Source organism: Globicephala melas, chromosome 2 (genome assembly GCF_963455315.2).
Source record: "Globicephala melas chromosome 2, mGloMel1.2, whole genome shotgun sequence".
Taxonomy (NCBI): domain Eukaryota; kingdom Metazoa; phylum Chordata; class Mammalia; order Artiodactyla; family Delphinidae; genus Globicephala; species Globicephala melas.
The window spans coordinates 177,381,864-177,406,646 of record NC_083315.2 but is presented as its reverse complement, the minus strand read 5'-3'; the positions used below and the strand labels follow the sequence as shown (position 1 = coordinate 177,406,646).

Below are 24,783 nucleotides of genomic sequence, written 5' to 3'. Positions count from 1 at the left end.
GGGTGTGAGTCCGGAAGGACTCAGGACGCTTCGGAAGGGCCGTCTCTGTTCTGACTCATCGGCCCAGCCAGCATCTTAGGAGGAGCTCCCGTGGAGGGTCCGAGAGCGGGTGCCCCCAGGCCCGCCGTGGCTGGGGGTCTCCTGGGACCGCGCGGAGCAGGGGATGGCAGTCCTGGCTTCTGCCACCGGCCAGTGGGCTAGTGGTGAATCAGCCGTTTTTAAGGGATTTGGAGGAATTCTTCCAGGCCAAAGACCCCCCGGGACTTGCCCGTGACCGGGAGCCTGGAAAGGTTAGAGGAAGGCTGCCAGCGCTGCCGGATGTGCTGCTCCGGGAAATCTGTATGAAACGGTTTTGTTTTCACTCGAAGGGGAATCAGTCTTTGACTACTGCCTGTGTGGGCCCGGGTGCTTCACACACCAGGGCACCCCTTACCGTGTCCTCGCTTAAGCGGGAAAGGCGGCTCTGGGTTTTAGATCGTTGCTGTGCACTGGAAAGCAGCCTCCGCAGAGCTTTGGGATAAAGAGCACAGCTGTGCGCGGCAATTCACAAAAAATGCGTTTCCCGTCATTGTTAATGAGGATTTTTCCTGGAGGGGATTTTGTCAAGTCGGACTCATTTGAGACTCGGGAGTGAGAGGAACTGGGGCCACGGGCACGTGCCCGGGAAGGCCAAGGCGCCGAGGGAAGCGTCCCCGAGGCTCTCCTCTCCCCGGAGAAGCCACACTGCCCATTCCAGAGAGGCTGGGACCGTCCTTCCGATGAGGGCAAATGCGCCTAGGCTCTTGCAAGATGCTTTAGGGAGTGTAAGTCGCCAGCAAGCATTATCCCAGGGAGCCGAGGAAGGTGGTGGCTGACACTGCCGGGAGCCGAAGCCGGCCGGGCCCGGGGCAGGCACGGAGGAATCGGGTGCCCAGTGGGAAGGGGAGGGCAGGGACTCCGGGGAGAGGAGAGAGCAAGGGGCACAAAGGGACCTGACCCCGGGCCCAGCCCAGCTGTGCGGGATTCCTGGACCGGGTGCCTTAGCCGAGGCAAGTGGGTCTGGTGCTTTCTGGCTAGAACCACTGGGCTTTCAGGGCTGTGCAGGGCTACCCTGGGCTGCCCATAGCAGGCCTGAGCTGAGCTGGACAAAACCGGACTGAACCGGGCTTTCTGAGCTGAGCTGGATTGGACTGAGCTGAGCCGGGCTTAGTGGGGCTGAGTGGGGCTGAACTGGGCTGAGCTGAGCTGAGGTGGGCTGGGCTGCGCTGAGGTGGTCTGAACTGGACTGAACTGGGCTGAGCTAGTCTGAGCTGGGCTAAGCTGGGTTGAGCTGAGGTGGATTGGACTGAGCTGAGCCTGGTTTAACGGGTGTGAGTGGGGCTGAGCTGGGCTGGGCTGAGCCGAGCTGAGCTGAGCTGGGCTGGGCTGGGCTGGGCTGAGCTGAGCTGGGCTGTGCTGAGCTGAGCTGAGCTGCGCTGAGCTGGGCTGAGCTGAGCTGGGCTGGGCTGCACTGAGGTGGTCTGAACTGGACTGAACTGGGCTGAGCTGGGCTGAGCTGGGCTGAGCCGGGCTGAGCTGAGCTGGGCTGGGCTGGGCTGAGCTGAGCTGGGCTGGGCTGGGCTGAGCTGGGCTGGGCTAAGCTGGGCTGGGCTGAGCTGAGCTGGGCTGTGCTGGGCTAAGCTGGGCTGAGCTGAGTTGGGCTGGGCTGAGCTGGGCTGAGCTGGGCTGTGCTGAGCTGGGCTGAGCCGGGCTGAGCCGGGCTGAGCCGAGCTGGGCTGAGCTGGGCTGTGCTGGTCTGGGCTGGGCTGAGCTGGGGTGAGCTGGTCTGGGCTGAGCTGAGCTGGGTTGAGCTGGGCTGAGCTGGGCTGAGCTGAGCTGAGCTGGGTTGAGCTGGGCTGAGCTGGGCTGAGCTGAGCTGAGCTGGGCTGAGCTGAGCTGAGCTGAGCTGTGCTGAGCTGGGCTGTGCTGAGCTGAGCTGAGCTGGGCTGAGCTGGGCTGAGCTGAGCTGGGCTGGGCTGAGCTGAGCTGGGCTGAGCTGAGCTGGGCTGAGCTGGGCTGAGCTGAGCTGAGCTGGGCTGTGCTGAGCTGAGCTGAGCTGGGCTGAGCTGGGCTGAGCTGAGCTGGGCTGGGCTGAGCTGGGCTGGGCTGGGCTGAGCTGAGCTGGGCTGTGCTGAGCTGAGCTGAGCTGCGCTGAGCTGGGCTGAGCTGAGCTGGGCTGGGCTGCACTGAGGTGGTCTGAACTGGACTGAACTGGGCTGAGCTGGGCTGAGCTGGGCTGAGCCGGGCTGAGCTGAGCTGGGCTGGGCTGGGCTGAGCTGAGCTGGGCTGGGCTGGGCTGAGCTGGGCTGGGCTAAGCTGGGCTGGGCTGAGCTGAGCTGGGCTGTGCTGGGCTAAGCTGGGCTGAGCTGAGTTGGGCTGGGCTGAGCTGGGCTGAGCTGGGCTGTGCTGAGCTGGGCTGAGCCGGGCTGAGCCGGGCTGAGCCGAGCTGGGCTGAGCTGGGCTGTGCTGGTCTGGGCTGGGCTGAGCTGGAGTGAGCTGGTCTGGGCTGAGCTGAGCTGGGTTGAGCTGGGCTGAGCTGGGCTGAGCTGAGCTGAGCTGGGTTGAGCTGGGCTGAGCTGGGCTGAGCTGAGCTGAGCTGGGCTGAGCTGGGCTGAGCTGAGCTGGGCTGAGCTGGGCTGAGCTGGGCTGAGCTGAGCTGGGCTGGGCTGCACTTAGGTGGTCTGAACTGGACTGAACTGGGCTGAGCTGGGCTGAGCCGGGCTGAGCCGGGCTGAGCTGAGCTGTGCTGGGCTGTTCTGAGCTGGGCTGGGCTGAGCTGGGCTGGGCTGAGCTGAGCTGGGCTGTGCTGGGCTAAGCTGGGCTGAGCTGAGCTGGGCTGGGCTGAGCTGGGCTGAGCTGGGCTGTGCTGAGCTGAGCTGAGCTGGGCTGAGCTGGGCTGCGCTGGGCTGAGCTGAGCTGGGCTGGGCTGAGCTGAGCTGGGCTGAGCTGGGCTGTGCTGGGCTGGGCTGAGCTGGGCTGGGCTGGGCTGAGCTAAGCTGGGCTGAGCTGGGCTGGGCTGTGCTGAGCTGGACTGAGCTGGGCTGTGCTGAGCTGAGCTGGGCTGGGCTGTGCTGAGCTGAGCTGGGCTGGGCTGAGCTGGGCTGAGCTGGGCTGAGCTGGGCTGGGCTGAGCTGGGCTGAGCTGGGCTGGGCTGGGCTGGGCTGAGCTGAGCTGGGCTGAGCTGAGCTGGGCTGGGCTGAGCTGGGCTGAGCTGGGCTGAGCTGGGCTGTGCTGAGCTGGGCTGTGCCGAGCTGGGCTGAGCTGGGCTGAGCTGAGCTGGGCTGGCCTGGGCTGAGCTGAGCTGGGCTGAGCTGGGCTGAGCTGGGCTGTGCTGAGCTGGGCTGAACTGAGCTGAGCTGGGCTGAGCTGGGCTGAGCTGGTCTGGGCTGAGCTGGGCTGTGCTGAGCTGGGCTGGGCTGAGCTGGGCTGAGATGGGCTGAGCCGGGCTGAGCTGAGCAAGGCTGAGCTGGGCTGTGCTGAGCTGGGCTGAACTGAGCTGAGCTGGGCTGAGCTGGGCTGAGCTGGGCTGAGCTGGTCTGGGCTGAGCTGGGCTGAACTGAGCTGAGCTGGGCTGAGCTGGGCTGAGCTGGTCTGGGCTGAGCTGAGCTGGGCTGGGCTGAGCTGGGCTGAGCTGGGCTGAGCTGGGCTAAGCTGGATGGGCTGAGATGGGCTGAGCCGGGCTGAGCTGGGCCGATCGGGGCTTAGCTGGATGGGCTGAGCCGAGCTGATCCAGGCTGAACTGGATGAGCTGAGCTGGGCTGAAATGGGTTGAGCTGGGTTGATTTGCACTGAACTGGGCTGAACGGGGCTGAGCTGGGCTGAGCTGGGCTGAAATGGGCTGAGCCGGGCTGAGCTGAGCTGAGCTGGATGGGCTGAGCTGGGCTGAACTGGGTTGAGCTGGGTTGAACTGCACTGAACTGGGCTGAGCGGGGCTGGGCTAACCAAGGGGGACTGAGATGGGTCCCGCAGAAGTGGACTGGCTGGGCTGGCTCGACTTGGACGAGCTGCTTTGGGAGGGTTTAACCTCAGCTGAGCCCTGGGAGTCATGCCGGGCCGTCCTGGCTGCTCTGGGCCGACCTCAGTGACCTGCTTGTGCTGAGGGCCGGTGGAGCTGAGTCTGCATCATCCTCACCGATGACCTTCAGACCCTCCCTCCGACCCCAGACCCCCAGGCTGGGCCCAGTGTGGCTGAGCCAGGGGCAGTGAGGCCGCGCCGGCTCCACTGTCCCAGAGGGAAGGCGGGTCGCCCGAACCCCCGACCTACCGGCAGGGCACGAGAGACACTTCTCACGCCCCCTTTCTCTTTTGTCCTCTCTCTCGGGTCCTCAGGGAGCCCGTCTGCCCCGATTCTCTTCCCCCTGGTCTCCTGCGTGAACTCCCAGTCTGATGAGAACCCGGTGGCCCTGGGCTGCCTGGCCCGGGACTTCTTGCCCAGCTCCATCAGCTTCTCCTGGAGCTACAGTAACAGCACCAGCATCAGCAGCCTGAACATCCACAGCTTCCCGGCCGTCCTGCGGGAGGGCAAGTACGCGGCCTCCTCCCAGGTGCTCCTGCCTTTCTCAAGCATCCCCCAGGGCTCCGAAGAGCACCTGCGGTGCAGTGTCAAGCACCCCAACGGCGACCCGTTCCTGTTAGTGCCTGTCCATGTCCGAGGTGAGCCGGGCTCCTCCCGCGGCCGGGGGTGGGGTCAGGCCAGGCGCAGCTGACGCCTTGTCCTTCTCTGCAGATCCGGATCCTGACATGCCACCCAACGTGGTCATCTTCATGCCCCCCCGAGACGCTTTCTCCGGCAACCCCCAGCGCACGTCCAGGCTCATCTGCCAGGCCACAGACTTCAGACCCAAGCAGATCTCCTTTTCCTGGTTTCGTGACGGAAAGCGGGTGGTGTCTGGCATCAGCGAAGGCCCAGTGGAGACTGTACAGTCCTCGCCCGTGACCTTCAGGACCTACAGCATGCTGACCATCACGGAGAGCGAGTGGCTCAGCCAGAGCGTGTTCACCTGTGAGGTGGACCACAGCGAGGGGACCTTCCAGAAGAACGTGTCCTCTGTGTGCGGCTCCCGTGAGTGCAGCCCCCGGGCTGGGTGGGGACCCTCACACAGGTCTGCATACACCGCTCCCGACGTGCCAGCAGCGTCCTGAGCCTTGGCTTCTCAGAGCGGCCCAGGGCAGGGAGGGGCTGTGTGCGGGGCAGCTGAGGGGACCCTGGGCTCACGAGGGACGCAGCCAGCTCGGCACCTGCTCTTTGGGCCGCACTGTTCCTCCGCCTGATTTCACTCCAACCAACTCTCTTCCCACCTCCAGCCCTGCCCTCCCACATCAGGATCTTCACCATCCCCCCGTCCTTCGCTGGCATCTTCCTCACCAAGTCAGCCAAGCTTTCCTGCCTGGTCACAGACCTGACCACCTATGACAGCCTGAGCATCTCCTGGACCCGCCAGAATGGCGAGGCCCTGCAGACCCACACCAACGTCTCCGAGAGCCACGCCAATGGCACATTCAGCGCCGTGGGTGAGGCCTCTGTCTGCGTAGAGGAATGGGAGTCTGGAGAAAGGTTCACGTGCACGGTGACCCACACAGACCTGCCCTCGCCACTGAAGCGCGACATCTCCAGGCCCACAGGTGAGCCTGCACTGGCCTCCTTCCCTCCGCCCCAGGCTCTCCCACAGCTTCTGGGGTCTGAGGACAACGAGGCGGGACCAGGAGAACCCCTGCGCTCCCCGTCGTCCAGGACGGATCCCTCTCGCCCACGACCCGATCTCACCACCGTGTCTCCCCCACAGAGGTCGCCAAGCACATGCCGTCCGTGTACGTGCTGCCACCAACACGGGAACAGCTGAGCCTGCGGGAGTCCGCCTCCGTCACCTGCCTGGTGAAGGGCTTCTCGCCCGCGGACGTGTTCGTGCAGTGGCTGCAGAAGGGGCAGCCCATGTCCTCCGACAAGTACGTGACCAGTGCCCCGGCGCCCGAGCCCCAGGCCCCTGGCACCTACTTCGTGTACAGCATCCTGACGGTGAGCGAAGAGGACTGGAACAGCGGGGAGACCTACACCTGCGTCGTGGGCCACGAGGCCCTGCCCCACATGGTGACCGAGAGGACCGTGGACAAGTCCACCGGTAAACCCACCCTGTACAACGTGTCACTGGTCATGTCCGACACGGCCAGCACCTGCTACTGACCACCCGGCCGCCCGCTCAGGCCGGGGCCAGAGCCCCTGGGTGACCGTCGCTGTGTGTGTGCATGCGTGTGTGCAAACTAACCATGTCAGTGGGTGAGATGTTGCATTTTATAAAAATTAGAAATAAAAAGATCCGTTCAAAAGACGCTGGTTGTGAGTGAGCGGTGCTCTCCCCGCAGGGGCCATGGCTGTGCTGCCCCCCCCAGCAGACCGCCCTCCCCCACCGCCCTCGCCCCCGCATCTGCACGGGCCTCCGACCCAGCCCTGGAAGCCCTGGTGCCCCTTGCAGAATGCTCACAGCAAGCCAAGCCTATACTCACTGCTCCTCTAGCTGCTTCTACAGCTACACCAGGGGCACACGGGTGTGCAACACGTGCATGCGCATGCACACACACAGCCACATACATACACGCAGAGACACACATGCATGTGGGCACGCACACAGAGAGACACGTGTGTGCGCGGACACACAGGCAGGCACACACATGGACAGAGACATGGATGCACGTGACACAGACACATATGTGATGGACACACAGAGACCTACACAGATACACACACACAAAGACATGGACACATGCACACGTGGACACACAGAGACCTACACAGATACACAGGTACACACACACACGCACGCACAGTCACAGGCACACATAGGCATGTGCACATGGGCGCTCACACACAGACACACCTGCATGCTCGTGGACAAGTCGTGGGCACGCAGACACACGCTGAGACATGCACACACAGACATATGGACACACACACACCGATGTGCTTGTGCACACACACGAACCACGGCACACGCACAGGCTTGCACACACGGACACAGATGCCAACCCTCGCACAGACATCACCACTCGGTGCCTCTTGGCAGACGCGCCTGCCCCCGCCGGCGGTGTTCCTCTGCACCACTCTGGCTGCCGGGCGTCGTGCCCAAGCTCTGCTTGTCCTTCTGTCTCAGCTTGGGGGTGTGTCCACGGGCCGGCCCATCCTGGACTCCTGCCATGGCCACCGTCCCCAGCCCCAGGGTAGCGGGCTCCAAGGCCCACCATGGCCCGGCCAGCTGCAGTTCCTCAGGATGGCGCGGGCCCATGCCCCGGAGGGGTGCCTCTCCCGCTCCCGGTCCAGGCCCTTGTGAGGGCGGCAGCGCCCCCATCCCCTCCCCCTGTGAAGAGGCAGCGGGAGGCTGTCCCAGGAGGGGCCTCCTTGGAGTAGGAAGCTGCAGGGGCCCTGTCTGCAAACACTGGCCTGGAAATGGTGGGCACAGAGCCGGGTGGGCAAGGAGGGGAGCGGGGGCCGAGCAGGTCTCCTGGGTCCAGCTCACCACCGCCCCTCCAGGCTGCCTCCCGACCCTCCTGGGCTCCTGGCCCTTTAGGGGCCTGAGCCCCAGAGGACCCCAGGGTCTCTCAGTGTGGGGGCTGCAGACCCCACAGAATGTCCTCCGCCTGTCGTCCTAATGTCTCCCTCCCTGGGGGCTCAGGGTCTGTCTGGCCCCTTGGTCCCCCAGCCTTGAGTGCTGGTGGGGCAGACAAGCCAGCCAGCGCCCCACACGGCCTCTCCCGTGTGCCATTGGCCCCAAGAAGGAGAGGGAGGGAGGCTGGAAGGACGGGCCTCTCAGCACAGACAGCTGCCTGCCCCCGGGGCTGATCCTCACTGGCCGCGGGGCCCACCCCAAACCGCAGGGGACAGGACGCCCACCCCCTGCCTCTCAGCCCCAAGTGGCCCTACGACCTCCAGGGGAGTCCAGGACACCGGGGGCCACTCCACCGGCCCTGGCACAGGCCGCACCCCGTGCGTACTGTGCTGCTCGGTCATGCTCTCTGCCACCCCAGGTCTCCTGGGACAAGGTGCTTGGGGTCGCCTCTCTGCTCAGCTTGGGCCACGCCCTGCGCCTGCCCGGCCCGGATCGGGTGGTCAGTGGCCTGCCGTGCCTGCCCGAGACCCCGCCTGGCAAGCCCAGGAGCTCCCAGCCCCACAGCAGGGCTGGCGCGGGAGAGCACGTGCCCTCCCGCCCGCCCGCCTGCTTCTGCCATGCCCCCAGAGCTCCCGGTGGCCGCACGGCCGAGGGGCAGCCAGGGTGGGCCCTGCGGGCGTTGCGGCCGAGCTGACCCACTGTGCCATGTCTCCTGCAGAGGGCGAAGTGAGCGCCGAGGAAGAAGGCTTCGAGAACCTCAACACCATGGCCTCCACCTTCATCGTCCTCTTCCTCCTGGGCCTCTTCTACAGCACCACGGTCACCCTGTTCAAGGTGGGCTGCCTGGCCGTGAGGAGCGGGTGGCACACGACCCCCTGGGACCCCCACCCCCACTCACGTGGTCTCTGTCGCCTGCAGGTGAAGTGACGGCCAGCCAAGGACATGGGGGACCAGAGACGGAACGAGAGGGGAGCCGCCTTGGGGCCAGGGGGTCTGCGTGGCTTGTCCACTTGTACTGAAATCTTCCCCGTGTCCCTCTCCAGCTTCGAGCTCTAAGCAACCGGCTTCTTCTGACGTGGCCAAATGCCGTGGCCAAGCATGGAGCCCGCAGCCGTGGGCTGTGCCCGGCCCTGCTTTGCAATGTCTCGCTTGTGGCCTTGAAATAAATACGTACATTTTACCTTGTGACGCTGCTTCCTCGTGAAGGGTTTTCCTCAAGCCATACTCCTGTGTGCTGTGTATCTCGAGAGCTGACCCCAATTCCAAAGGGCTCTTTGGAAAGGGCCGTGCGTCTCCTCCCAGGCCCATAGGGGACATGCCGGGCTGGGTCTCAGGGCTGTTCCAGAGGAAGAAAGACAGCTGAGCTGGAGAGGACCCCCGGCCTGGTCTCCCAGTGCAGCCTGAGCTGGGGCCCCTGTGTGCGTCAGCGGGGACGCCGCTACGAGCCCCGCGTGAGGCCCTGTCACTCTGTCTCTGTTCCTAGCAAGCCCAGCCACAGGAGGGCTTGTCCGACCTTGGGAGTGCCTGGTGTGTGCGGGTGGGACTCAGGAGGGGCGCCCGGCGCGTGTGCAGCCACTGTGTGCTCTGCAGGAGCGCGGGCCCTCACCCACTGCCCAGCAGACAGTGATGGAGCTCGGAAGCGGGCGCAGAGGTCTCGGGTGAAACGGCCGGGAGAGACACAGAGGAAAGGCCCAGAAAGGGGGACAGCTGGCAGGAGGTAGGGGAGCCAGGGATTAGTGCTCGGAGAAGGGAGCTGAGCCAGGCGATGCAGAGAAGTCCGGGCCAGCTGTGGCAGCAGGCGGTGGGACAGGAGAGGAGGCACAGGGACCAGAGGAGGTGGCCCAGGTGAGGGCGGTCTGGGAGCCATCTCCCCTGGGAGGCAATTTCAGGGTGCTGGGGGCCCACAGGGGTGGCAGGGGCTTGAAGAGGCGACTGCCTAAGAGAGCTGGCAGTGGACATGGGTCCCCAGAGAAACCCTTCCCCTGGCAGTGGGCTCCCGGTGCATATTTCTGATTAAACGGTGCCCTTTGCAGCCCACCCTGTCAGGCTGTGGGACATTCAATGAGGGGTCCCACAGAGCACAGCCACCCCCAGTGGGGATGGGGGGGTTCTCATGCAGGCCATGGGGCTGACAGCTCAGGACAGCACCTGTAGGAGTGTCTGAGGGCTGTCACAACAAAGAACCACAGGCCAGGCTTAAACAACACAAGTTCATTCTCTCACAGCCTAGAGGCTGGAAGCAAGATCAAGGTGCCGGCAGGGCTGGTCCTTCCGAGGCTGTGAGAGGATCCGTTCAGTGCTCCTGGGGTTGCCAGCTCCTACTTCCTATTTGAACTATTTGAATCTATTTCAGTTTTAGCTTATCGACTGCTCGTTTATGTTCCTTTTCAAAGTAAACATTTAAGAAAGTAAATAGTCTTAGGTGCATTCTATCAGTGCATTCGTATAATGTTCTAATGGGGTATTCCTTCACGGTAATTAATCCCAAACCATCCTCCGATGCCCTGAAGCACTGTTTGCACTATGAGTGTGCCCACGGTCTTTAGCCGGTCGATTTTCTCTTCGTGGCCAAGAAACACTCTGGTATTCTGATACGGTTGCCCTCCTTTCAGTATTTTTCAAGACCTCTTTGCAGGTACCCAGCTCAGGACAGATGTTAGGTGAAATGAGGGCGCTCGTCATGAAGTATCTCAGTTCACCATGCTGGTTGGCGGGTTGAGGAGACGCAGGCGGGTGTGAGTCCGGAAGGACTCAGGACGCTTCGGAAGGGCCGTCTCTGTTCTGACTCATCGGCCCAGCCAGCCTCTTAGGAGGAGCTCCCGTGGAGGGTCCGAGAGCGGGTGCCTCCAGGCCCGCCGTGGCTGGGGGTCTCCTGGGACCGCCCGGAGCAGGGGATGGCAGTCCTGGCTTCTGCCACCGGCCAGTGGGCTAGTGGTGAATCAGCCGTTTTTAAGGGATTTGGAGGAATTCTTCCAGGCCAAAGACCCCCCGGGACTTGCCCGTGACCGGGAGCCTGGAAAGGTTAGAGGAAGGCTGCCAGCGCTGCCGGATGTGCTGCTCCGGGAAATCTGTATGAAACGGTTTTGTTTTCACTCGAAGGGGAATCAGTCTTTGACTATTGCCTGTGTGGGCCCGGGTGCTTCACACACCAGGGCACCCCTTACCGTGTCCTCGCTTAAGCGGGAAAGGCGGCTCTGGGTTTTAGATCGTTGCTGTGCACTGGAAAGCAGCCTCCGCAGAGCTTTGGGATAAAGAGCACAGCTGTGCGCGGCAATTCACAAAAAATGCGTTTCCCGTCATTGTTAATGAGGATTTTTCCTGGAGGGGATTTTGTCAAGTCGGACTCATTTGAGACTCGGGAGTGAGAGGAACTGGGGCCACGGGCACGTGCCCGGGAAGGCCAAGGCGCCGAGGGAAGCGTCCCCGAGGCTCTCCTCTCCCCGGAGAAGCCACGCTGCCCATTCCAGAGAGGCTGGGACCGTCCTTCTGATGAGGGCAAATGCGCCTAGGCTCTTGCAAGATGCTTTAGGGAGTGTAAGTCGCCAGCAAGCATTATCCCAGGGAGCCGAGGAAGGTGGTGGCTGACACTGCTGGGAGCCGAAGCCGGCCGGGCCCGGGGCAGGCACGGAGGAATCGGGTGCCCAGTGGGAAGGGGAGGGCAGGGACTCCGGGGAGAGGAGAGAGCAAGGGGCACAAAGGGACCTGACCCCGGGCCCAGCCCAGCTGTGCGGGATTCCTGGACCGGGTGCCTTAGCCGAGGCAAGTGGGTCTGGTGCTTTCTGGCTAGAACCACTGGGCTTTCAGGGCTGTGCAGGGCTACCCTGGGCTGCCCATAGCAGGCCTGAGCTGAGCTGGACAAAACCGGACTGAACCGGGCTTTCTGAGCTGAGCTGGATTGGACTGAGCTGAGCCGGGCTTAGTGGGGCTGAACTGGGCTGAGCTGAGCTGGGCTGGGCTGCGCTGAGGTGGTCTGAACTGGACTGAACTGGGCTGAGCTGGTCTGAGCTGGGCTAAGCCGGGCTGAGCTGAGGTGGATTGGACTGAGCTGAGCCTGGTTTAACGGGTGTGAGTGGGGCTGAGCTGGGCCGAGCTGAGCTGGGCTGGGCTGGGCTGAGCTGGGCTGGGCTGAGCTGAGCTGGGCTGAGCTGAGCTGGGCTGGGCTGAGCTGGGCTGTGCTGGGCTGTGCTGAGCTGGGCTGTGCTGGGCTAAGCTGGGCTGAGCTGAGCTGGGCTGGGCTGAGCTGGGCTGAGCTGAGCTGAGCTGAGCTGTGCTGAGCTGTGCTGTGCTGAGCTGAGCTGGGCTGGGCTGGGCTGAGCTGGGCTGAACTGGATGAGCTGAGCTGGGCTGGGCTGGGTTGAGCTGAGTTGAGCTGAGCTGGGTTGAACTGCACTGAACTGGGCTGAGCGGGGCTGGGCTGAGCGGGGCTGGGCTGAGCTGGTCTGGGCTGAGCTGAGCTGGGCTGTGCTGAGCTGTGCTGAGCTGGGCTGAGCTGGGCTGAACTGGGTTGAGCTGGGCTGAGCTGGGCTGGGCTGAGCTGGGCTGAGCTGGGCTAAGCTGAGCTGAACTGGGTTGAGCTGGGTTGATTTGCACTGAACTGGGCTGAGCGGAGCTGAACTGGGCTGAGCGGGGCTGGGCTAACCAAGGGGGACTGAGATGGGTCCCGCAGAAGTGGACTGGCTGGGCTGGCTCGACTTGGATGAGCTGCTTTGGGAGGGTTTAACCTCAGCTGAGCCCTGGGAGTCACGCTGGGCCGTCCTGGCTGCTCTGGGCCGACCTCAGTGACCTGCTTGTGCTGAGGGCCGGTGGAGCTGAGTCTGCATCATCCTCACCGATGACCTTCAGACCCTCCCTCTGACCCCAGACCCCCAGGCTGGGCCCAGTGTGTCTGAGCCAGGGGCAGTTAGGCCGCGCCGGCTCCACTGTCCCAGAGGGAAGGCGGGTCGCCCGAACCCCCGACCTACCGGCAGGGCACGAGAGACACTTCTCACGCCCCCTTTCTCTTTTGTCCTCTCTCTCGGGTCCTCAGGGAGCCCGTCTGCCCCGATTCTCTTCCCCCTGGTCTCCTGCGTGAACTCCCAGTCTGATGAGAACCCGGTGGCCCTGGGCTGCCTGGCCCGGGACTTCTTGCCCAGCTCCATCAGCTTCTCCTGGAGCTACAGTAACAGCACCAGCATCAGCAGCCTGAACATCCACAGCTTCCCGGCCGTCCTGCGGGAGGGCAAGTACGCGGCCTCCTCCCAGGTGCTCCTGCCTTTCTCAAGCATCCCCCAGGGCTCCGAAGAGCACCTGCAGTGCAGCGTCAAGCACCCCAACGGCGACCGGTCCCTGTCAGTGCCTGTCCCAGGTGAGCCGGGCTCCTCCCGCGGCCGGGGGCTGGGTCAGACCAGGCACGTCCCCACTACATCACCCTGCTCGCCCCTCACCCCCTGCCCTTCCTGTTCACCTTTCGGCCCCACCCCCCAGTACACACTGCACTCTGACCCTCACCTGCTCACTGCTTCCCTGATTTCAGCATCGAAGCAGACTCCAAACCACTTGGTGTCCTCTGTGACGTCCCAGTTAGTGGACTTCACCCTAACCACTCCAAGGATCACAGGTCAGCAGCCCCCGCCCACGCACACCCCCACCTGCCTGCCCGGCCCCCGGCTGCCTCCCTCTGGCAGCCCTCCATGACTTCTCCCATGAGTCCTTAAGTCACAGCCTGAGCCAGGAAGTCAGGGCACTGACCTGAGGGGTACCTACTGCAGAGACCACCTCAGGTCCCCGTGTGGCCATCAGCCCCTCATGAATGTGGTCAGGTCACAACGTGAGGGGCACTGTGAGAGGGAAAGCCCACAGGCCAGCTCCAGGCTCACCTGGCCCAGCAGACCCGCTGACCGTGAGCTCGCCGTGGAGCCTCACGCGGGCACACGTTCCCAAGGCAGCCAGGAGTACGGAACTGAGCCCCGAGACCCTCACAGAAGCAGGGTGCCACCCACAGGGCCGGGGAGCCGTGGCAGCCGGCGAAAGCCGACCTCACCCCCGTTCCACCCGGCTCCAGGCTCTCGAGTGCTGGGGGCCTGGCTGGGGCCCAGGGCCACACCTCCCCCTGCCTGCCACCCTGGGAAGCGTGTCCTCGCTCTGAGAAGGGCAGAAACCACTGGAGGTGTGCTGGCCACACAGAGAATGGCAGCCCCCTCGCCGGCCCTCTGGAGTGCTAGTGCAGCTCCAAGCAGAGGACAGCGGCCGCGACCCGAGGTGGCATCTCCGTGGGGGCCCTGCCCAGCTCATTGGTCAAGACGCTCACACCCCAGGGCAGAATCTGCTCCCGCCGTGCGTGTCCCCCAGGCTCGGGGTGGCCTGGTTGGGCACACAGGGCGTGGGGAATCAGGAGATAGTTCAGTCCTCCAGATGAGAAGGTCACCGCGGCAGGGCTGTGCACACCCACAACCCTCCCAGCGTGTGTCAGCACTCAGCCCCAGCCGTGATTCCTGCAGCCGGACCATCCACCCGGCAGCCTTGGCGGGTAGAGGGCGGAGCTTCAAGAGGACAGGCTGGGCCCTCCTGTTCTGGGGCCGGACTGCCCTCCCGTGGAAGATGACCCACCTGGGGCCTAAGGTGTGCTGACCGCACGAGCCAAGCCCTCCGAAAAGGGAGGGCCCCCTGACCCAGACGCTGCCCGGCTCTCACATGGCCCACAGGCCAGATGCGGCCCAAAGCCTGATCTCTACAGCCTAGGACTGGCCTTTCCAGTTCTAGAGGGATGGACCAGGAGGAGGAGGGCAAGAGGACAGACAGAAACCCCGTGCAGCTGCAAAGCCTAAAGATATTTGCTCTCTGGCCCTTGACAGAAAAGTTGGCTGACCCCTGGGCTGTCGCAATTTATGGCCCAATAACTTACTGGTCACCATCACCCTAAACTGTCGAGGTGGCTGTCTTGGGGACGGTCCTTGAGCACTGAGCACAGGTACTCGTGACCAGCAGCAGACAGCCAGGGTCCCGCCAGAGCCTGGAGGTGTACTCGGGGAGGGCTGATGGAGACGACCCCCAGAGGGCGGGAAGGGGTCGGCAGTGCGGGCAGGCCACAGCGCCAGCCGTCTGTGGAGCTGGGAGGAGACCCTGACTCACCCCGTTCCCCCACAGTGCTGTCCACCAGTCGCACCCAGACAGAAGCCCGGATGCCAGAAAATCCAAAGGACCCCTGCAGAGGTCAGTCCTTGGGGCAACCAAGTGTGGGGGTGGGGAGAAGGGTGGAGAACTTTCAGCGGCCGAGAGAGCCTGCCTGCAAGCGAGACCCCAGCCCGGCTGTGGGCAACGGGAGGTCACCGGCCCCCTGCCCTTCTGAAAGCAGCAAGGGCCGGTGACTCTGGGGAGAGGGCAGGCCTGGGGCTGGGCGGTGACTAAAGACACCAGGAGCTGCTGGCCACCCCTCGACCCCGCTCCCATCCACTGCGCCAGGGGGGACCACCACGCGCCCTCGCCAACCTGTCCCTGTCCCCTGCAGAGTGCCGGAACCACACCCAGCCCCCCAGGGTCTACCTGCTGCGCCCTCCCCTGCAGGGCCTGTGGCTCCAGGCTCAGGCCACCTTCACCTGCCTGGCAGTGGGAGGCGACCTGCAGGCAGCCCGCTTGTCCTGGGAGGTGGATGGGAAGCCCCACAGCGGGCACACGGAGGAGGAGCCCAAAGAGCACACCAACGGGTCCTGGAGCCAGAGCAGCCACCTGCCCCTGTCCAGGGCCTTGTGGGCCAATGGGACGTCCGTCACCTGCACGCTGAGTGGCCCTGGCCTGCAGTCCCCGGTGACTCTGGCAGCACAGAGAGAACACGGTGAGGGCGGCTCCCAGGCCGGGGAGACAGGGCAGCCGCGGGCCCCCTGCACCCCACACCGCAGCCGGCAGCACCCCTGGCCACCCCCTTCCACCAGGGGACCCCGGGGGGTGGGACCCAGCGTCCCCTGGCCGCCTGGCTTCTCCCGATGCCCCCGGCCCAAAGCGTGACCGGGCTTCTCGCTACAGAGGCCTTGGCGCCCAGCAAGCCTGCCGTCCGCGTCCTGACGGCGCCCAGTCCACTGCCCGCTGCCGAGGCAGCCACCTGGCTGCTGTGCGAGGTGTCCAACTTCTCACCGCTGGGCATCCTCCTCGCCTGGCTGGAGGGGCAGCGCGAGGTGGACCCTTCTTGGTCCGCCACGGCGCGCCCCGCAGCCCAGCCTGGGAACTCCTCGTTCCGCACCTGGAGCGTCCTGCGCGTCCCCGCCTTCCCGGGCCGTGCGGCTGCCACCTACACCTGTGTGGTCAGGCACGAGGCCTCCCGGACGCTGCTCAGCGCCAGCTGGAACCTGGACACTGGTGGTGAGTCACGCGGGCTGGGGGCTTCCATCCAAGCCGGTGGCAGACGCTGGGCCGGGGGCGGAGGGGCAGCCCCGGAGGAGCCGGGCAGCGGGGACCAGGCTGCTGCGCGTCTGGAGTGCACGCCTCCCTGCCCTGGGGGCTCTGGGTGCCCTGGAAGCTGCCCCATCAGGCCCGGCCCCGTGTCCACACACCATGTGCTGGCCCAGGAAGGGTGGGAGGTGGGCCCCCCACCCCAGTCCCCGAGGAGCAGCCATCTCCCTCCAAGGTGCACCCACCTCTGGGTGCAGAGCAGGGCCTCCCCTGGGCTGGGTGTGAGGGTGATCACCCCAGACAGCGGCCCCCCGGGGGCGTCCAAGCCTCCCCAGCCCCCAAGACCTCCGCCCATCCGGGAGCACGGTCAGCACCTGGGAAGCCAGATATGCCCGGAAGCGGGGGCTGGGTTAGGGCACCCAAGGGAGTCAGACCGGCACACACCCACGGCAGGCCCTGACCACACGCCACTCAGAGGGGAAGAGTGCACAGACAGCGCCAGAGAAGAGGGACAGTGGTGGGCACCCTGGGCCGGGCTGGAGCTGTAGCAGGGGCCCAGGCCCCAGGCCACCCGACAGGAGCCAGGCAGAGGAAGGTGTTGGCAGCTGGGGGGCCCGAGTCGGCAAGGCGAGGGGGACAGGAAGGCTCCTGCTGTACTGGAGTCGGGCACCTTGCCTACGTCCCTGGCCCTCGCCAGGGGCACCCCTCGGAGTGGAGGAGATGCCCGGACAGCAGCCCTCACACAGACGGGCCTGGCAGCAGCGGCCTCCTGGTGGGCAGTGCCCCCGCTGGCCCTGCAGGGTCCCCCGGAGAGCGGCTGCACCCCCGGCCCACCTACCTGTGCCCCAGCAGGTGTCCTCCTGAAGTGCCCGCCTGGGGCACAGCCCGATTCACAGCACTGCCCCTCCCCATCCAGGCGCCGTCTGTGCTGGGCCACCTGTCACGGCTCACGCCCCTCCGGCCTGTCTGTTCCTGGGTCACTGAAATGGCCTCCTGCCCCTGCCCCTCTCTCTTCCCCTGGGCAGACGGGCCCCCAGGCACAGCGCAGGCTCTCCGTGGTCTCATGTCCCAGGAGACCCTGGACCGGGCACCTTCAGAGCCTTGACCCACACCTCCCACAGGGGCCAGAAATATGTCCACCCTCCAGGGCCACACACTCTGGAGACAGGGTGGGCGGCAGAGGCGACAGGAGGCCTGGCCAGTCCGCAGGGCCCCCTGGGAGTGAGGGGAAGAAAGGCCTCGTCCAGGAGGCCGCGGCCTGCACCATCTCACCCCGGGTCTGAGCCGGCAGGCAGCTGGGCCTTCCCTGCCCCGACCCCTCCTCCCGACCAGTGGAGGGCAGCCAGGACGGCTCCCTGCTTAAGGCAGCCTCGGCCGCCCTCTCCTCAGCCCCTGCACAGCCTGGATTGCAGCCTCTCTCTTCGCTGGGCCAGCTGCATGCCCCCCAAGTCGTGGCTTGCTGCCTCGACGGGTCCTGCTGCTTTCCTCCAAGGACCCAGTGTCCCCCCGGTCCTCCATCCGTAGGCCCGCCATCCCCCGCCGCTCTAGGGTCAGCCCACCACCATCCACCTCTTCCCAAAGGAGGGGAGACTTGCAGCGTGCTCAGCCTAGGCCAGCACCTGTGGTCCTCGTTATTGTTACAAAACGGCAGCTGGAACGCTGCCTCCCATGGGGCGCCTCGCCTCTCCCTCCTGGCCTGCTCTGCGGCCCCAGCACTCCTCAGCCATGCGTCCCATCCCCCAAAGTGAAGCCAAGGGACCTCGGCCCTCCGCCACCCTCGCAGCCAGGCAGCCCCCCAACTCCTGAATACCTCGAGTCCTCACGCCTCTCTCTGTTGACCCCACCCCAGACCTCCGCGCTCCCTGCCGGTCTCGCTGCCAGCGTCGCCCCCTCCACAGCCCATCCTTCACTCAGCAGCCAAGGTGATCTTTAAACATCCATCGAGGTTCTGCTTCCACTTAGGATGCAGAAGCTAGTGAGATGGTCACTCACGCGGTGACAGGACAACATCGAGTAAACAGTAGAAATCAGATTTATGTAAAGCCTCTGAAGAGCTGAGGACTCAGCGTCCAACTGACCGAGATCCCTGGGCCAGAGGAGGCTGCTGGCCACTGAGAGGCCTGGGCAGCCATGAGAGGAGAGGGACGCGAGGGAATCTGCCGAGGTGTAGCGTCTGTGTGGGCTGGCCTGGGAGTGGGAATACAGATGGGCCCCAGACAAATCTCCCCCACCCGCCGCTTCCCCCACCCAGGACTTCTGCTGAGTGAGCAGTGTCTGGGAGCAGAGCGAGGCAAGAGATCTCCAGCCTTGGACGAGGCTTAGACCCCAAAGCCCGACTGGAGGGGCCTGACCCCACCCAAACATTCAGACCCAGGAGCCAGCGATCCTGCTACCCAGCCCAGCTCAACTCCTGGTGAAAACAATGAGCCCCTCACCCTCCCCGCCCAACAGAGGAGGTGTGTGCCCACTTCATGGAAAATACACATGGATAATCTACCTCAGGCTCCCTGTCTGTCTGTGCACAACATCCACATGCAATCAAAATCTCCTAGCATGCACATAAGCGAAAACCTTCACGCATCATCAAGATTTAAACTAGCAAACAGAATCAGACCCACAGGTGACCCAGATGTGGGGACTGGAAGCAATGCCAGTCACGTCGCCCCTCGGCTCAAGCTCTTTTCATGGCTTCTTTTGCCCTAAGGAAAACTTCCAGATCCTGTCCCTGTCAGGACAGGACAGAAACCCTGTCCCAGAGTTTCTCAGACTGTGCCCAATGGGCTGCCCGCTGACACATTCCTGCCCCGCTCCAGAGGGGTGAATGGGCATGACCTCTCTCACCTGCAATTCTTCCCAACGCTGCTTCCCCCACCCTAAATCTTTCCCACCTTCTCATCCCGCCAACTTCTGCTTATCATTCACACGAGCTCTCTTGTGTAACTGAGAAGACATCCCTGACGCCCGGGCTGGGTCATGGGGCATCTGGTACACCTGGTCTTTAACTGGATGGAGCAGGTCCATGGGAACCTGTCGTCATGTTTACCCATCTCACTGACCCCCGGCCTGCTCACCCCTGCGTTCCATGTGTGTAGAACAGGCTCCTTCAAGTTTTCTGTGGCAAAGGGCTGCTGCCTTTTAAATTTTTTCCAATGAATCATGGACCAATACCTTTGCAGAATACAATATGAACGAATTACTAGAAATCTGAGACAAACAGAAACCAAGATGTGCTGATTTTTTATTATTAGATTCAACAGACTGCTATAAAAATTTCCAGTGCACACAATTTCCATACCTATTTCCTGTGCCCTGTGACCAGTGGTTCCCGGCCAGTACCACGTACAGACCCCACTTCCAGTAACTCTGGTCAAGCACGAGGAAGACCCTCAATAAACATTCATGGAATGAACGACTAGGGAAGTCCGGGGCATGAGATGGGTCCCAGGACCCAGTACTTCCTACCTGCCCCCGGGGTCTCCCTCCGGACTTTGGGGCGCTTTCCGCACAAGTGTGTTAACCTGGGCTCGGACGCTAGCAAGTTCCTCTCATCCTGCCTTGCACCCCAACCACTCCAACTCCAGCAGGAATGACTTTTTGATATTCAAACTTGGCCTTCACATGCCCTTGCTTAAAGCCCTTTGTTCTCAGGATAAAGTCACCAGCAGGGCCCGGTCCCAGCCCCACTCTGGCCTCCTCTCCCGCCGCTTGGCCCCAGGTCCCCGCTGCAGGCACACGGAGCTCCCGTCCACTTTTCCGCGCCAGGCTCTCTTGAGACAGGGCACTCGTCGTGCTGTTCCTCCCGCTTGGACGCTGTTCCCAGCTCTCTCTGCCTGGCTGGCACCGTCTTATCTTTCACCCTGTCACAGAGCTGCCCCTTCTGAGGGAGGCTCTCGCGGTCCAGCCTGGCCGGGCCGGGCCCCCTGTGTCCACATCGGTGTCAGTGCCCCCCACTCGCTGCGCCCAGTCACGCTGGCATGAACTGAGCTGTGAGTCAGTTTGGTTCCAGACCGTCAGCCCCACCAGGCACAGTGACCCGGCGGGCCCTGCGGAGCGCCAGCGGCCAGCGCGGCCCGGCAGGGAGCAGGCCGTTTGCGTGTGCGCATTGGGGGCCCACCGTGTGCCGGCGCAGGCGTGGTCTCAGCGGCACTGGCGTTTCCCCAGGTCTGGCCACCCTGCCCCCGCGGAGCCAGGACGAGAGCGGTGACGACTACTCAGAGCTGGAGGACACGGGCCGCCTGTGGCTCACCTTCGTGGCCCTCTTCCTTGTCACTCTGCTCTACGGCGGCTTCGTCACCTTCATCAAGGTAGGGTGGCCCAGGCAGCCGGCGCCCCGTGAGCAGGGAGCCCGGCAGGGCGGCTCCCCTCCCTCCACCCACAGCCCTAGCATAGGACAGGCATTTGGACCTGCGCTCGTGGGGGTCAGAGAGGTGGGGTCCCTGACTCAGCTGGGCGGGGGGGCCCTGACCTGGGGGCCTGCACCCTGTCCTCTGGGACCCCGCCGCCTTCCTGACCCTGGGGCTCTTGCTGCAGGTGAAGTAGTCCCAGAGAGCTGGTGCCGGCACTGCAGCGGGGGAAGCTTGGCCTCCACGCCGCCCACTGCTGCCAGAGGGCAGGACTCCACCCTGTGCACAGAGGCCTCCAGCCCCACCCCTGACCCCCACTCACTCTCCTCTGCCCACGGCAGAGCCCAGCCCCCGACACAGAGAGGAGGGCATCATGATACAGGGAGGTGGGTGGCTCCCCCAGCTGGCCCTGAGCCAGCGGTCCTGACTGTGGCCCCCTTACCTTCCCGCCCACCGTCCAGCCCCATAAACAGCTTTGGCTCACATCACCTGCCTCCTGTTTCTGTGTCCCAGCCTTTCGGGTATCCCCAGGTCAGAGAACCCAGAAGGCTGAGGGCAAACATCCGAGGACGGGGGCCGGCAGGGTCAGGGCATGCATCGGGGAGCTGCCGCGACAAGGAAGCTGGGAGAGCTCCCTGCACCAAAGGCCCTGCTGCCCACACCAGACATGTGCCCGTCCACACAGGCAGGCACACGTGCACACATGCATGTGCACATGCATGCACTCTTCACACACATGAGCATGTGTGCGCCTACACATGCAGTGCACACGTGGGTCCGCACCCTGCAAGCACAAGCACACGCACGTGTGCAAACACATGCAAAAGCAAGGGCATATGCACATGGGCACACGTGTGCGGGTCTGCAGCCACGCACACACACGGATTCACACTCACACAGGCACACGTGTGCTCATGCAGTGCACACACGCACACGCACAGGAGACAGCACTGAGTGGTGGTGGCGGGAGCAGCTGGGCGCACAGAGCCGCCCTCACCATCTGCACGGCTCGGGCAGCCCCCGAGCCCTCCATGCATCCACCCCTCCGTCAGACGCGGCGACAGCACCCCTCACGCAGGGCGGGCTGGGGAGTAGACAAAGTGCTGCCCCACAGGGCTTGGAGAAGACGCTGGTCCTGCCCAGCACCTGGTCACTCCCCGCCACTGCCCGGAGTCCCCGTGGCAGGCGAGGGGGTGGACCTGGCCCCGATCAGCCCAGGCTTTCTCGCCCCACCAGGAGGGGCGGCCAGCGTGGCGGACACCTGCCCGGCTGCCAGCCTCGGGCATGTTCTCCCTGCTTCCCCACCCGCGGACCAGGGCGGGGGTGAGGGGTTGGTGCCGAGGCCGTGCCCTCCCTGGCCAGTCTGCGTGTCGGGCATCATGCTCTCGCCCCCCTCGCTGGCTCCTGGACACCACGCTGCCAGCTTCCCCTTGTCGCTGGTTGTGCCCTGCAGCCCCCAACCCAGCCTGTGGCCCAACAGCATTTGTCCACGGCTGGCATTCCTCTCTTGTCCCCAAATGTGGACCTCATTCCACATGTTGGCGCTGGAAGTCAACAACACGTCTCACCCTCAACACACCTGCCACCAAACATCTGGCTGGTGGGCTGGACACGGTCCTGAAGATGTCCTGATCCCTGAAGCCTGTGAGTGGGGACTGTGCAGATGACTACGCCCAGGACCCTGAGATGCGCAAGGGTCCTAGCCTCTCGGCCCAGCGTCATCACCAGGTCCTCACGAGGGGGAGGCACGGGGGACCTGGCACAGAGAGGAAGGGCCTGTGACACAGAGGCAGGGCCGGCTACCCTGCCGGCTTCGAAGACGGAGGACAGGGCCACGGGCCAAGGGATGCCGCTCGGGCGGCTGGAAAAGGCCAGGAGCAGGCCCTCCCCGCGCAGCCCTGCCCTCACTTGCTCGAGGCCCAGTGAGACTGTTTCAGACGTCTGGCCTGCAGACCGTGAGCAGACACGTGTTTGTGGTAATTTGCTGCAGCCGCAGGAACTAAGACACCGACAGTCCCTCCAGACCAGCCCATCCTCAGCATCCTCCCCGTCCCAGCCAAGGGTGCCCCGCCCTGCCAGTGGCTTGGGTGCAAACTCTGGGAATTGACTCCCTTCTTTCTCTGCAGCCTGCCCCAGTCGAGCAGCAGACCTGTGCTCTGCCTGCCACACCCATCCAGGAAGCCTCATTTCCCACACTGGCCGGCCCGCCGCCTTGGCCAGGGCAGTCGCCATGCCTGCAGGCTCCTTGGTGGCATTCTCTGCACCCCCTTGCCTTCTGCAGCCTTCTCAGCCCGGCAGCGAGGGCAGCCCTGTCTCGAGATCTTGGATGAGGCCTCAGCTGGTCCACAGCCCGAAAGAGCCTCACATTTGATCAGAAATTCACCTGCAGGTCCTGGGGTCCTCGTGGTGGCCCCGCCCTGCCCCAGCCTCCCGTCCCTCCACCCCACCTGCTCCCTCCTCCGGGCAGGGCCTCCCCACTGGCTGTCCCCTCGAAGAGACCTCTTCCCAGGCTCTGGAGGGTCCCTCCTTCACCCCCTTCAAGTCTTTGCATGAAGCCCACCCCATCTGCCCTAATGAGAACAGCACCACACCCATCCCCCTTCCCTGCCGAGGTCTCTTCTTTGGCCCTTCTGGCACGTTCTACGGCTCACGTACTCATGACACTAGCTGGCTGTTTCTTTGTCCTCACCCAGAAAGTTTACCCCAGAGCACAGGGTTTTCCCTTGCTCCCTGAACAAAGCCCGCGTGCAGGAGGTGCCGACAGACATTCACTGAGGGGATGGAGACCGGGGCTGCCCCTGGCACAGAGCAAGTCCCAAGGTCACAGGTGGACCGGATGGAGCGGCCCCAAAGTAACTTCCCTTCTGAGCTCGACCCCTCGCCCCCTCTCTCCCACCTCAGTAAATGAACACCTGCCAAAAAGACACCTCAGGGTCATCTCCAGACGACTCCTGCTCACCCGCTCCCTGGCCCGCAGCCAGGGCAGTCTTTCAAAACTCGCATCTGTCCCGGCAGCCCCAGCCCAAACCCAGTGATGGGCTCCTGTCACACCAAGAATGAAATCAAAACTTCCACGCCTCACCCGGCTGACCCAGACCGGCCAAGCCACCCTGCCCCACGCCCGTGTCCCACTTTCACAGCACCTCCCCACCTCTGGGGCCCCTGGTGCTGCCTTATCTCCAGCCTGGACAGCCCAGATGGTACAGCCCCGGCGTGCACAGCAGCTAAGCAATGTGTGAAGGAAGGGAGGGGCAGTCTGGCTGGGGGGGTGAGAGACCTCAGAGCCACCAAGGAGGGCACGCACGTGGGCCCCCAGCCGACCTCTCCACAGAAGGCCCCTGTGTGGCCACAGCATCTCCCGGCTGCCCCCAGGACCGCGCTCCAGGCTCCCTGCCCTGCCCTGGGGTTTGCGCCATGGGACCCACCCGCAGGCCCTGGGAGGCCAGAAGGGCTGTCAGCACCAAAGCCTACAGCTGCGATCCCCTGAGCATGGTGGGTGCTGGTCTGGGCCAGGGGGTCTGCACTTGAGCTTCCTTCTGTCCAGGAAACACTTCCACGAAAAGCCCCAAAATAAGGCATGAAGTGCGCTGTCACCCACAAACGTCCCTGCACCCCGCCTAGCGGCCGAGCTCCCCTGACCGCAGCCAGCCCTCAGCCCTCGGCGCCTGCCAGGTGGACTCCGCACACTTTCACCCAGTTCTTCAACAGAAAAACCCAGCGAGCCGCCTGTCCGCAGACTTCCCCTTTTTATCTTAAATAACCATCAGTCTACCTCTGTCACTCCAGAGGCCTCTCTGCAGGAGGCATGTGACAGCCCTGGGGCCCCGGGCTTGGCCATTTCCCCCGACAAGGCTGTGTTTGTGGCCTTCCTGGCACCGCAGCCCCGGCCGCCGCTCAGCCCTGTGACATGCAGCCGAGGGCCGTATTCCCCCCTTGCTCTGCAGCTCACCCGAGTCCCCGCAGCCCCACCTGCCTGGACACCCTCCTCCCAGGGCAGAAACATCTGTTTCCAGCTGTGGTAACAAACAGCACACATCCGCCCTCCCATACTTAAATCAAGGCCTGACAATCCTGGCCCCGTGGTGTGGGATTCACTTCCCAGCCCCTGCCTGGGGCCCAACTGCCCGCCCCTCCCTTGGTGCTTGGGGAAAAGGGTCTCCGCCATTCCTGCTCCCCAAGGCTTGGGAATGAAGCCTCCCCAGACCTGGGCAGAAACCAGGCTGTGCTCTCCAGCCACGGCCCATGTCTGTTCCTGGCCCACAGCAGGCCCTTGTTTGTTGAGTTTATTCTAGAAGACATATGACCAGGACAAGACCTCAAAAGAGTTGGGAGATGGAAAGAGCAAAGAGACAGGACACCTGCTCTCACCGTCAGGACAAAAGCAAAGTCAGGACCAGCATTTGATGCAAATCAAAACTCAGACCAGAGGAAATTATGGGAAATTATTTTTGCTCTGCCAGGGTGAATAG

At 64.0% G+C, this 24,783-nt stretch overlaps 2 gene segments (V, D, J or C); both read left to right on the top strand.

Moving 5' to 3' along the window:
* LOC115849941 (immunoglobulin heavy constant mu-like) overlaps window positions 1-8,640 on the top strand; it is a 122,737-nt gene extending 114,097 nt beyond the window's left edge. The window contains 6 exon segments of the C gene segment in view: window positions 4,348-4,671; window positions 4,745-5,080; window positions 5,323-5,640; window positions 5,802-6,134; window positions 8,332-8,447; window positions 8,532-8,640. Coding sequence covers window positions 4,348-4,671; window positions 4,745-5,080; window positions 5,323-5,640; window positions 5,802-6,134; window positions 8,332-8,447; window positions 8,532-8,540 — 1,436 coding nt within the window.
* Window positions 8,641-14,626: 5,986 nt separating this feature from the next.
* LOC138842576 (immunoglobulin heavy constant delta-like) overlaps window positions 14,627-24,783 on the top strand; it is a 29,803-nt gene continuing 19,646 nt past the window's right edge. The window contains 4 exon segments of the C gene segment in view: window positions 14,627-14,801; window positions 15,097-15,420; window positions 15,609-15,941; window positions 20,133-20,275. Of these exon segments, the coding sequence occupies window positions 14,627-14,801; window positions 15,097-15,420; window positions 15,609-15,941; window positions 20,133-20,275 (975 nt within the window).